The sequence below is a fragment of the Poromitra crassiceps genome (genome assembly GCF_964638095.1).
Source record: "Poromitra crassiceps genome assembly, chromosome: 9".
NCBI lineage: Eukaryota > Metazoa > Chordata > Actinopteri > Beryciformes > Melamphaidae > Poromitra > Poromitra crassiceps.
In genome coordinates this window covers 19,952,858-19,966,359 of record NC_139630.1, presented here as the reverse complement: position 1 = coordinate 19,966,359, position 13,502 = coordinate 19,952,858, and the positions used below count along the sequence as shown (strand labels likewise).

Genomic DNA, 13,502 nt, shown 5'->3' with positions numbered 1-13,502 from the left:
TTTCAAGGAACTCCAGCCGCGATCAAAAAGATTGCGTTCGGCAACGCGATATCGGATGAGGAAGATATCCAACATGAGATAAACGTTTCACTGTAAGACTATTTTACTTGTACAAAATGTCATGATATTATTTATGATGTACTGTTGTGCTGAAAATGAGGGAAGATGTGACACTGTGCAAAGTGTGTGGATGGATAGCCTGCTAAATGCCTCCGTTATGGTTTGTCTCCTACTTTTCAGGCAACTGAGCCATCCCAACATCGTGCGGCTTATGGCTGCTGCCCGCTTGGACAAAGCCTTCCTTCTGGCCAATGAGTACATACATGGTGACACACTGGATAATGCAATACACAGTGCCAGCTGTTGTGTCAAGGTAGCAATATAACCATTGCTGTTACAGAACATTCATGAAAATATTGTGAAATGTTAGAAACCATTATAGGATAAGTTCACCCAAACATGAACATTCATTTATCTACTCACCCCCATGCTGATGGAAAGACGGGTGACGTTTTTTAGGCCACCTAACAGTCCTGGAGTTTCACAACAAAACAACGTTGCAGCATTCCCCTAAACAATGAATGGTGACCATATTTCAAAGGTAAAAAAAACGAGGAGGGGGGGGGGGTAATAAATGGTGCCACATTCCCCATCTGGCATGAGCCAAGTCTCCAGAAGCCCCAAGATGCCAAGTTGATGTGAAAAACTGAAAATGTCATATACATCCTATTTTTAAGCGTAAATCTTCACTTTAGCCATGAGCTGAAAGTAAAAACGAGACCTCATGGCCTCATGCTGCAATGGTGCTTTGCTGTGGAACTTCAGGACTGTTCTGTCAACTAAAAAACGTTACCGGTCCTTCCATCGGCATGGGGGTGAGTAGATAATGACTTGAGTTTCAATTTTTGGGTGAACGTATCGTTTGAAGAATTGCCAGGATTGTTTTACCATTGGTTTTTACATTGTTTTACATCTGTGGCATGTGTAGGTGTATAACGGTACACAGTCATGGTTCGGTACCTACCTCTTTTTCAGGGTGACTGTTCAGTAAGAGTTCGCTACAACGGTGGAAAAAAGGCAACAAAATGATCCCAAATGCATAAGGCTAGGTTTCGTTTAATTTAATTTAAACAGGCAATACTAGTGCTCTACCTAGTGTCATAAATTGGTACAGCCTGGCTCTGTTGTGTATTAAAGCAGTGGTTCTCAAACTTTCTCACTTCAAGGATGCATAAACTGACACAAATTAGATCACGGACCCCCATTTGAACTTGAAGATTTTGTCGAATGATCAAACTATCTGATAAGATCTTTGCTTTTAGATGTTTCATTACCGAAAGTGTATGAAGCCCATGACCAAAACCGTCATACATCTTGTCATTTGTGTTACTTATGGATGGATATAGTGAAAATAAATGATTACCCTTTTATCTGGGGTTCCCCCTGGAACCCTCTCAAGGACCCTTGCGGGGCCCTGGACCCCACTTTGCAGGGTTCTCACGGGTCCTTGAAATCCTTGAAAGTTTGTGAATTAGGAAAAAGAACCGAGGCCTTAAATGTGCTTGAATTTAGGGTAGCATATGTCTCCACAGTTTATTTTTTGCTGTGCTGAGAAGGAAATTGACAACATATTCTGCCGGCATCACGAACACAGCACAGTGTTCACACATTCAAGCCTCTTTTTAGAGGGGAGACAGAGAGGGAGAGAGAGAGGCAGAGAAAGCGAGCGAGACAGACAGACAGGCAGTGAGAGAGGGACCGACGGAGAACGGGAACGCGAGAGAGAGATACCGAGAGAGGGGGGAGAGAGCATGCACGCAGCTTCTGTCTGTGGCTGGAGAGATGTAGAGGATAGCACCAATTCACACAGTGCAGCCTGAGAGATGTGTATTCCCAGTAGTAGCAATAATAACAATATTACCAATGGCCAAATACTTACCCATACTAATGATAATAGCTACCCATATTAATACAACAGTGCATCTTTGCACAAAGCTCTCAGGTTTAAGGTAGCCTACCTCGGTTTAAGGTAGATTTAGAACAGATTTAAAAAAAAAAAATTAATTTGCGATTAATCGTGATTAACTATGGAAATCATGCGATTAATCGCGATTAAATATTTTAATCGATTGACAGCCCTAAAAAAATACAAAAAACAATTGAATAAAAAAAGAAAACTTGCGATATGTGCAATAGTGGTATTATGCTATTCATACACAAGTCGCGTTCGTACAACAGGGTTTTTCCATTTCCCACTCACTGTTGAGGAAGTGGGTGGTCATCCTGAGGTTGCATTCTGTAGCACGGGAGGTCATTCTTTAATGGTGTACAAACAGTGTTTAGGTGCTTTACCCCACCTTCTTGATTGGAGTCTGTATCGACATATTCTTAGTATTGCTGCACGCACTGAACCATACCGTGACGTCACGGGACAAATACACGTACCGTGACACCCCCAGTGGTCTTTAGTAAAATTTGGATATGAAGTTATTTCCGAGTTGTCATCACTACAAACTCTAAATATCGGGTTTTCTTCAATTAGGGTAGCAAGTGCATCACAGATGTTTAGGGCCCTTGGATATATTTTATTAAATACGTTGTTTGATTGTTGTTTGCATTTCTCTTAGCTTGAAGAGCATGACCATCACTTCATAGCCCTCGATTTGTCAATGGCTGTCGAGTACATCCACAACAAGAATATAATACACCAAGATCTCAAGCCAGCAAATGTTTTGGTAATTCATGCCCATTTTTTGTCACACCTTTTTAAAGCACTGCACATTTGAGTAAAATGCTCAAAATTGCGTTATTGTGTTGTCCTCCCAACAGATTGATAAATTCTCAAAGAAGGCGATGCTTGCTGACTGGGGCCTTGCCAACATCCGAGACACCATTCTGGTGCGACGAGGAAGCCGAATGACTGGAAAAAGGGTGGGGCCAACGGGAGGAACGTTTCTATACATGGCTCCAGAATGTCTCACTCGATATGAGCAGGCAGAAGATAGTTCAGACATCTGGTCCCTCGGGGCCACATACGTCGAGCTTTTCACATCTTCATTCCCATGTAGTGTAAAAAGTGAAAAACAACTGTGTGGTCTCATGGTTAAACAGACACCACCACATGGTCTGGAGCACCTGCCTAACCCTTACACTTTTGTTGCCCGCATGCTTAGCTATGACAAAGCATTAAGGCCATCAGCTTCCTCTGTTGTTAAGTCACTAAAAGGAGTAGATGGACCTGATCTTCAGAACCGCTATGGTGTAATTTGCTAAAGTGAGTGTTTTGAATTGAAGTGTAGAGAAGTGAAAGCAAGCCTCTCCCATGAGTACATCTTTGCAGCTTCATTCAGTTATACTCATACCGTTAAGAGAACGGGGAAAGTATAGGTAGGGGGGGTGTCAAGATTATCTCTTTTTATTAAATTTTTCATGCCAGGTGTGAAAGGTTAGTGCATGTTCAGTGTGTTCATCACATACTGATTCCCAAAGTGAGGGACTACCTTGTCTGTGACTGCCTTAAAGTCCCTGGAAACCCGAAATATTTTTTTATTTAGCATTTTGAGTTCATCACATCACAGGAACCTACCGTATGTTAATAAGCCACCAGCCAAATTAGAACGATGATGAACGTCAATCAATTCGATTTTAGACTGTCTTTTCTCCCGCTGACTGTGTGGGCGTGTCCCGTGTGTGTGCAGGTCTCCTCCGAGAGAGGGAGGGAAAGATGGATGTGTGTGTGTGTGTGTGTGTGTGTGAGAGAGAGAGAGAGACACACACAGAGCGGGAGGGAGACAGACACTGAGCGAGCGCTGTGGGCGCAAGGTTTTATAAGAACGACAAAAAAAATCTCATGACGTCATAAGATCATTAATTTTAGCACCGCTCTCTTCAATGAGGAAGTGGAAATCCAGACCTTGTAGAAAAGTGGCGATTTTGGGGGTTTGGGTTGAAACTGTCAACTACTTTCTGAGGCACACAATTACTCACATAAGACCCTAATTTTAAGTTAGAAGGTTTTTGTGGATTTTGGTTTCCAGGGACTTTAAGTTCTTTACACCAGTGACGTTTTTGTGTTCGTTGCATTGGCATACCAATAGTCTTTTCAGAACCTATATCCAGTAAATACAACCATGCATATCAACTGCAACGTTGCGTTGATAGTTACTTTTTTGTTTGATTCCCGGGACCAGCTCGACTTTTTCAGACTTTCACAACTGTTGATGTGGTTGACACGTGGGTCAAAGTTCGCCTAGCTATTTTTATAGCTTTTTCGAGGCTTTTATTGTAGCATAAGGCGGCGTTCACACACAACGCGCTTATTTGAGCTGCCAGCGTCTTTCTGCAATTCATTCTCTATGTAAGGACGCACTAAACGTGCTCCTCATTCAAGAACACACCTGCCGTTTAAACGCTGCTATCTACTTTTTTTGGCAGCGCGCTCTGGGTGTTTTTAAGCTGAAAAAAGTAGAACGTTTGGAGGAAAAGCGCCGTGCTCGTCTTTTTACTCATCCAACTTCTTCTCCCAGAGGGATCTTCACCCTCCGCTGCTGGCAGAATTGGCAATAATCTGGCTTTCATGTTGATGGTCAACAACATCAAACGGACAAAACCAGCTGGCTACCGTCCGTGTGGTCGTTGTGTCCTAAACTGTACTGCACGCGACTGCAGGTAAAAACAAAACTAAGCGCACAAAAAACGCTCCATGCACAATGAAAGCGCTCAACAAGATTTCCATAACGTTACATAAAAAAAGCACCTTGGTCGTGAACGCCGCCTAAAGCCATTGGTGAGTTCGCCTAGCACCTATTTTTAAAGCTTTTTGGTTGCTCTTGTTCTGTAAAGGTGTGGTGTCTGGAAAAACCCTTCACGTGGTGGGATTTTTACATTTTTATTTTTTGAAATTTCCATAAAGTAGAAACTCCCGTATAGATGTTTTAAATTGACAACAAAAACATTCTAAATTGAACCCCAGCTCACTTCCTGTTGCAGTGTTTGCTATGGACTGAAAAGAAGGGGGGGAAAGCATTCCAGTGGAGGACTGACCATTCTGTGAAATGTTTCCAAATTACATTAAAACGTGTTAACAGGTTTCATCTGGTTTGCTTGTCGTTTCATGTGTTTTCCCGCTCTAGACACTATAATTTTAGATTGATTTCTGTTTGCTCAATCTTCTGTAATTGATGTGATATGCATACTTGCACAAAGTCAAATTCCTCTTTGGCATTATGATTACTCAGTCTATTACAATGATCCTGGAATCTTTGGGTGGACACGTGGGCCTTGAACTCTAGCCTAGCCATAGTATTCCCATGATGTCATGCATTTCCTACAAATGTTTGTTGCTTGCCAATACACAGTTCATTGCTTTTGTCAGTGTAATCATCAGTTATTTTGGTTAATTATCGGTCTTAACCTCTGACAGAAACAATCATTGAAATGATACAGTAAGAGCTAACCATTGAAATAGGTGAGCACTCACTGCCATGTCGAAACTGTTCACTTATTTGGATGGAAAATGAATGTTTGATGGCCCAGGGGTTTTCTGGTTTACAAATTGGATGTTTGCTTACAGTGTACCTGGTTGAAAACTCACGCTTTATATTGTTTAGCCCATGACTGCTTATATTTTCTGTTTGTGGCTCAACCAAAAGAGTTTTGCCACCCCTGTCTTACACCGATGGCCCAGCTCCTCAACATGTCCTTAGGCTGCTGGTTATGTTTGGTGGTCATCAACAAGACACTTGTGTAACTAAATTTTGCTAATAACTTTTCACAAGACCAAAACCTTCTATTTTGCTTAATGTGCATCACCTCTACTTGCTATTCTTTGGATGTCTACCAAGAGGCCATAACCAAGGCTATTGTAGAAGTCAAATGTTTTATGCACAGACCCTACATTGTTTGGATATCTTATGCCTGATGGAACAACAGTTTACCATTAAATAATTAAATAAGCGTTCCCATTCAATAAAGAGGTATCCTATGAATCTACCTTAAAGCCATTTAACTTTTTATGTTTAATTTACATGTGTCCAAATGTAGCCTTCCGGTCTTTGTGTTGAAAGAATTTCAAGAAATATAAATATATCTATAGTCTATTGTCAATTAAACTAGATGTTCATTTTAGTGTTACTATGTTAATTCTATTGGGTCTCATAGATTACTACTTTAATCTGTTGTAAATATAAAAAAAAACGTGTGCTTTTATTTTGAAAGGCAAAAGCATTCAACAGGAAGTGAAGTTGTAAACAATTGTTGCTAACTTAACAGGCAGTCTTTCCCCATTACACACGGAAAAACAACCAAAAACAACGAATGACAGCGTTTTCATGTGATGACTGACAGCTAGTTTGAGTGATGCTTGACAACTAGTCTGCAGGACAATCGACAACGTTTTTGTGTGAGGCGTGAGGCATGATGACTGACAGCTAGTCTGAGTGATGCTTGACAACTAGTCTGCAGGACGATTGACAACGTTTTTGTGTGAGGCGTGAGGCGTGATGCCTGACACCTAGTTTGAGTGATGTTTGACAACTAGTCTGCAGGACGATCGACAACGTTTTTGTGTGATGCGTGATGCCTGACAACTAGTCTGCAGGATGATCGACAACGTTTTTGTGTGAGACGTGAGGAGTGATGCCTGACAGCTAGTTTCAGTGATGTCTGACAACTAGTCTGCAGGACGATCGACAACGTTTTTGTGTGAGGCGTGATGCCTGACAGGTAGTTTGAGTGATGTCTGACAACTAGTCTGCAGGAGGATTGACAACGTTTTTGTGTGAGACGTGAGGAGTGATGCCTGACAGCTAGTTTGAGTGATGTCTGACAGCTAGTCTGCAGGAGGATCGACAACGTTTTTAGTGAGGCAGGAGGAATGACAGCGTTTTCGTGTGAGGACTGAGGGTGTTTCAGAGCACACTCGACGGTTTACTATAGGAGACATGACAACTGACAACGCTTTAGACTGAGGAACGATAGCCTATACTCTGACTGACGAGGATGCCCTAAAATGGTTGCCGTACTGGAGAGCAGAAGAGAGACACGAGACCTGGAGAGGAGAGGAGACTGAGACTTTTCTTTTTGCAAGTATTTACAGTTTTTTGTTCTAAAAAGATGCTGCTACTGAAATATGCTGCTGTTAAGTGCAATTTGTTTTTCATTCATGTTCTTGATTACCTGTGCACATTTGTTTATATAGCCTAACATTATTTATTTTTATTTATACAAATATTTATGATTTTATGTTTTCTCTCAGAAACAAGGAGATAAATAGGCCTACAGTATAAATGCTGCTGTTAAGAGCCATAAAACTATTTCTTTTTCATATTTTTTTTTGTTAGTTTTGGATTTCTAAGTGCAGAGATAAATAAGGGTGTGTGTGTGTGTGTGTGTGTGTGTGTGTGTGTGTGTGTGTGTGTGTGTGTGTGTGTGTGTGTGTGTGCGCGCACACGCAGCCATCCCTAGCCATCTGGGGGCAAGCCCCCAGGAATAGCGCTGGGCTTTGAAGCCAATTGAACATGCTGGCGAAGCTCTGTATTGCAAGTCACGTGACGCCATGCAGCCCAGAAAGGAAAATTCCCATCCACTTGCATGGGGACGCCGACAGCTGTTAAACCCAGGGGAAATTTTTCCGGGTGTCACTCAAAGTATAAAACGACTCTTTTAATTATCAAATATTTTTTTATGCGGCATTTTTTCTTCAGAAGCCACTAAGAGCCGCATACGGGTGTATTTTCTGGGGCTTCATGAACGCGCATTTCATGAATGAGCATTTGGCCACGGGAACGCGGATCATCAGAGCGAAGCGTCATCACTTCCTTGTTGTGAGGTGAGCTCGAACTCCAGTCGCTATGGTCATATCCAGTCCGATTTAGCCTTTTATTAAGATAATAAAGTAGTTATTTTACACGAGTAGCCCGCCGGAACATGTGTACAGATAACTACTGTTAACCGAAAACGTAGGTTTGGGATTATGTGTGTTTTCTGTGCTCTTTATGACATGGACAGCAAGCTAACACTGCCTTGGTTGGAGGTATCGTTACGTTAGCCTACCCTGTTATAAATGAACATGTTCTGTTGTGATTGTCTATTGTCTAATAAACGATTTTAAATGGCTTGCCCTGTGCATGATTCCAATTCAGTTCCGTTGACAGTATTGTAGCGTCCAAGGTGTCGAGCTGTATTAGTGGATAGATTATAATTTTCATTTAGACAAGACCATGACTCAGTACTCAGTACTTGCCAGTGATAACTGATTGCTGTTATAAAAGTGAGTATGATATGACGTCTTGACAAAGTCAAAGTGCTGTAATTTTTTTTTACTAACAAGGTCCTTGTCAGGCAGTCATTAAATTATTGCTTTTATAATATTGGTTGTGATCAAGTCAAGAGAACTGGCATCCATGTTCGGAAGTAGGCTACTCCATTCAAAAAATACATTTTTCCATAAACCTTGATGTGTACATCTATTCACCTTTTTCATCTCAAGGACCCCTCACTTTTATGGCACCAACAACATCAAAGCAAAACAGTCAGTTGAACTATGCTGGTCTGTATCTAATCAGAATCAGAAAGACTTTAATGATCCCCTGGGGGAAATTGGGACAAGTTACAGCTGCTCGCATGAAGTCACACCAGTTATCTCACAACTTCAATACTTAGGCTAGTTAATTATATTATCACTGATTGGTGGCTGTGCAACAGTTGCATGCTACTTTCTGTGGTTAACACACACACCGTTTGTATTTTAACTGTAAGATGCTGCCAATAGGTGTTATTGTAAGTTTTGATAACACTAGCCCTCTGGTGACAGAACTAAACAAGTCAACTTGATACAGTGTGACACTGCACGTTTTTAGACTCATTTATTTAGCGAATGCAAGGTCCTTGAGCCAAGCAGTTGCCTCCTGATCTGCTATGGAGGGTGACTAATCCTCCTTCAAGTCTTTGTAGAGGGCAAGCTTCGATGATGTGTTGCATTGTCTGCTGCTCTCCACAAGCACACAGTGGGCTTGGGCTGCTGCCCCACTTGTGAAGGCTGGCCAAGCAGGGGCCATGTCCAGTCCTGAATCTATTGAGGGTTGACCACTTGTTGACCAGTGGGGTCTGACACCAGGTGTTTGTTTGGGACGTCCTTGGACTATCATTGACATTGCATCAATCTCAATCACAATAAAACTGGCATCTAACGATTAAAAAGCACTGGGTAAAAACAATTAGCACATTATCAAGTTTTAGTCAGCTCACTAGATCCCAGTATATTAATGTGGTGTCAACAACTCAATCAATCTATATTTATATAGCACCAAATCATAATGACCACTCAACAGGTAGACGCTACTATGGACTCAAATAATATATCGGCTGTTTTACCACACAGGTCATGTGTCAATTAAACAATTTTGAGATTAGAGAAAAGACAACATGAGAGCGATGGTGATGAGACACAGATTTGAAAGCTATATCTTTCAAGTTTATTTATGACAATAAACAACAAAATCCTCCGATCAATCCTGACCCATAGGCTGTGGCCGTCTACTCACATTAACGTAAACGAGCTCATTGTAGCCTATTATGCTAACGTTAAATTTCCATGCAGACCTGTTAGCCGTTTGACATACAATTCCAACGATGTGTTCATTATGCATATAAACCCCTAATACTGTCAAATTAAAATCTGCAACCGCACGGCTAACCACCTCTAAGCTGCTCTAAAGTTGTCCGAAGTGAATTTCAACAATGGCTCCTCTTTCAACTTGGCTGTCTCTCTGGCTGTCACATGAACGCGCATCTTCGGTGGGAGACGTCATGGAAAACGTCATGGCACACATGCGCACTTCGCCTTGGGCTGCACAGTCAGGAAGTAAATCCCGGAAGAAAAACCCCCCATGTTGGCATCATGCGCCAATGAGTAACCTCCGTCCGAATGCATGGGTGGGCGTGGCACGTCCCTTATCCAGTTATTATAATACATCCATGTCTGGGGGCCCTAAGCAGGATATAGATCAGGGGCCCCCTCCCAGGGGCGGGGGTTTGGGGGCATCCGCGCTGGAAGTACTTTTAAGTAGGGGGTGCTGTAAGGAGGGGACTCTCGGTGCTGCCCCGAAGAAAATTTGACGTTTTTGGACTTTTAGCCATATTTAGAAGAATATTTAAAACAAACAAACATGACAATGACGCTCGTTTGTAGCCCTATCAGTGTCAAGCAAGCGTGTAGAACCCAGTAGCCATAGGGGTTGCCAGGTCAGTTAAACCAGGGGTTCCCAACCTTTTTTGTGCCAAGGACCGGTAGATACATGCAGGACCGGTTGTCAATTTTAATGGTTTTAGTTACATATATACTGTATGTACTCACCAGGTGGCGACAAAAGGTAAATAACAGCCTTTTGTGTTGTATGTAGCCTACAGTATTTATGTTTTTGTTTAAACTACAAACATAAATAAACGTCAACCTCTGTTTTAACTACCACACACAGCCTATAATATTATAGCCTAAGTTTATTAACACGTTCACTGCCAACGACGTAAGAACACGTTTTCAGAATCCAGCTGTTGACTGCCAACGACGTAAGAACACGTCGTCAGAATCGATTTTTTTTTTTGACGGTGGGATGTGCATCTAACCCTTTTACATCTCTTATATAGGTATTGGACGTGTACAACGTGTACAACCCATTCCACCGACCCACTAAGTGGTGACAGTGCTTTCCTGACTAGAGGAAGGCAAGCAAAAAGCAGTGTGACTGAAGCCATTCTCATGAAGGTGGATTGGCGAAGGCGCTTTCGTTTTCGCGCTGATTGCTGGTGGTGCGGGATTGCAGATTTGCATAGTGGATTGCGGGTGGGACACACTTTGAAACACGCAGCATAAATATGACCAGAATCGCAAAAGCTTTATCAAAACTCTCAACCAAAACTCCAAGAAGCGAGCGGGTCCAACCAGACTTCCTCAAAGAGCGGCCGCCAGCAGACAGGAGCAGCAGCAAAGCAGTGAGACTGGTGACGCGAGGTTACAGCAGCAGCAGAAACGTAGCCTGGGTAAACCCATCCCCCACGTGACCTGCTCTCAGACCTGTTCTCAGTCACTATGGTCTGGTCCCCCGCCTGTGCTAAACGATTTCATGCGGTTGTTGGCCCCCCCCCGATAGACCGCTCCATTACGCAACCGTCATCCAACCAGCTTTGTGCACAGAGCACATGCGCAGTGCAGCAGATGGCGTCATCGCTCTGCGACCTTTGTTGTTAGCAAGCGAGCTAACACTTTTCATTTCAGTACTGCTAGCACGCAAATGGTTACAACCAGCTACAAGAAGAGAGAACATCGCGTGACGGTGGTCAGGGAATGAAAGAGGAACAGGACAAATGTCTACACGGACCCAAACCTCGATCCCTGCTGCAGATGGCCGCAGATCTGGAGAGATATTTGTGGCTGTGAAGAACAGTCATCATCTATACAGCTGCTGCCAACCTGATGAGGAAACAGGCGTGCTTGTTATGCTGGACACTGAATGCCAGACTGCAGACTTCATCCTCCAGTGCTGTTCGCCTCAGGACTTGAAGGCCTAACGTTGTACCATGGACTGTATACATTCTGTGCTAATAATGCTAGCATGCTAACATCCTTTTCACACACACACACTGAATATACCGAAATGCTAGATTTGATCATGGACTTAACGCTAATGTTAATCAAAAACGGCCGCAGTCATAACGGTAAGGTGTGTTTGACCTAATTGAAATATTAACGTTAATGCCCTCACATTTCAGCGTGGTTACAGATAAACCTATTTAACGCTAGCTAGCTACAGTAGATTTTTGGAGGCGTTAATGTGAATGTCATGACGTAGTGAGCGTAGTATTATACTGTATATTATACATAATCCAGATGTAACCTAGCTATAGCTAGACGTTAAGAGGTTAGCGTGAATGCGACTGAGACCTGACATTACTGGCTTGATATCATTCCAGATGCAACCTAGCTAGATAAGCTCCACACGGCTGTATGAGTAGCTACAATCAAATGTATCAAGCCTTGATATCATATTCCAGATCCAACCTAGCTAGCTAGATGTTAAGAGGTAGGAATATACCGAAATGCTAGACTTGATCGTGGACTTAATGTTAATCCAAAACGGCCACACTCATAACGTTAAGGTGTGTTTGACCTAGCTAGAAATATTAACGTTAATGCCCTCACATTTCAGCGTGGTTACAGATAAACCTATTTAACGCTAGCTAGCTACATTACTGGCTTGATATCATATTCCAGATGCAACCTAGCTAGATAAGCTCCACACGGCTGTATGAGTAGCTACAATCAAATGTATCAAGCCGATATCATATTCCAGATCCAACCTAGCTAGCTAGATGTTAAGAGGTAGGAATATACCGAAATGCTAGACTTGATCGTGGACTTAATGTTAATCCAAAACGGCCACACTCATAACGTTAAGGTGTGTTTGACCTAGCTAGAAATATTAACGTTAATGCCCTCACATTTCAGCGTGGTTACAGATAAACCTATTTAACGCTAGCTAGCTACATTACTGGCTTGATATCATATTCCAGATGCAACCTAGCTAGATAAGCTCCACACGGCTGTATGAGTAGCTACAATCAAATGTATCAAGCCGATATCATATTCCAGATCCAACCTAGCTAGCTAGATGTTAAGAGGTAGGAATATACCGAAATGCTAGACTTGATCGTGGACTTAATGTTAATCCAAAACGGCCACACTCATAACGTTAAGGTGTGTTTGACCTAGCTAGAAATATTAACGTTAATGCCCTCACATTTCAGCGTGGTTACAGATAAACCTATTTAACGCTAGCTAGCTACATTACTGGCTTGATATCATATTCCAGATGCAACCTAGCTAGATAAGCTCCACACGGCTGTATGAGTAGCTACAATCAAATGTATCAAGCCGATATCATATTCCAGATCCAACCTAGCTAGCTAGATGTTAAGAGGTAGGAATATACCGAAATGCTAGACTTGATCGTGGACTTAATGTTAATCCAAAACGGCCACACTCATAACGTTAAGGTGTGTTTGACCTAGCTAGAAGTTAAGAGGTTAGCGTGAATGCGACTGAGACCTGACATTACTGAAGTGAATACAAGTGACCTATATTTTTCAATCCTGTCTTTGAATAAAAGTTGTACATTGTGTTATGCTTGAAAACCATGTCTTTGCTCCCTTATGTGTTCACAATTACAACAAATCTGTATGGTTTATCTGTTGGCATTAAACCGTGGTATTTCCTTGGGTGATATTCCATATTTGTCATTAAACCTAGCTGTCCACATATATTTGCAATGATGATCGACCACGTGAGATATCACAAGTAGCCTACTTTTATTAAAAAATAAAATGCAAAGAGAGGTTTCCTTCTCTAACTATTGGTGCGTTCACAAAATATTTACACGAGATTTTTTTTATAAATAATAATCAATAACGTGGATAATGATGACATCTGCAGCTGCTGGACGAGAGAC

General features: G+C 42.1%; 1 protein-coding gene across 1 annotated transcript in view; it reads right to left on the bottom strand.

The window, feature by feature from the left end:
- Positions 1-2,315, bottom strand: part of LOC310782201 (protein NLRC3-like) — a gene marked incomplete at both ends in the record, with an annotated part of 155,224 nt that extends 152,909 nt beyond the window's left edge. The window contains one exon of the mRNA XM_083642887.1: positions 2,261-2,315. Coding sequence (XP_083499013.1) covers positions 2,261-2,315 — 55 coding nt within the window. The remainder of the gene's footprint in view (positions 1-2,260) is intronic.
- Positions 2,316-13,502: the final 11,187 nt, after the last annotated feature.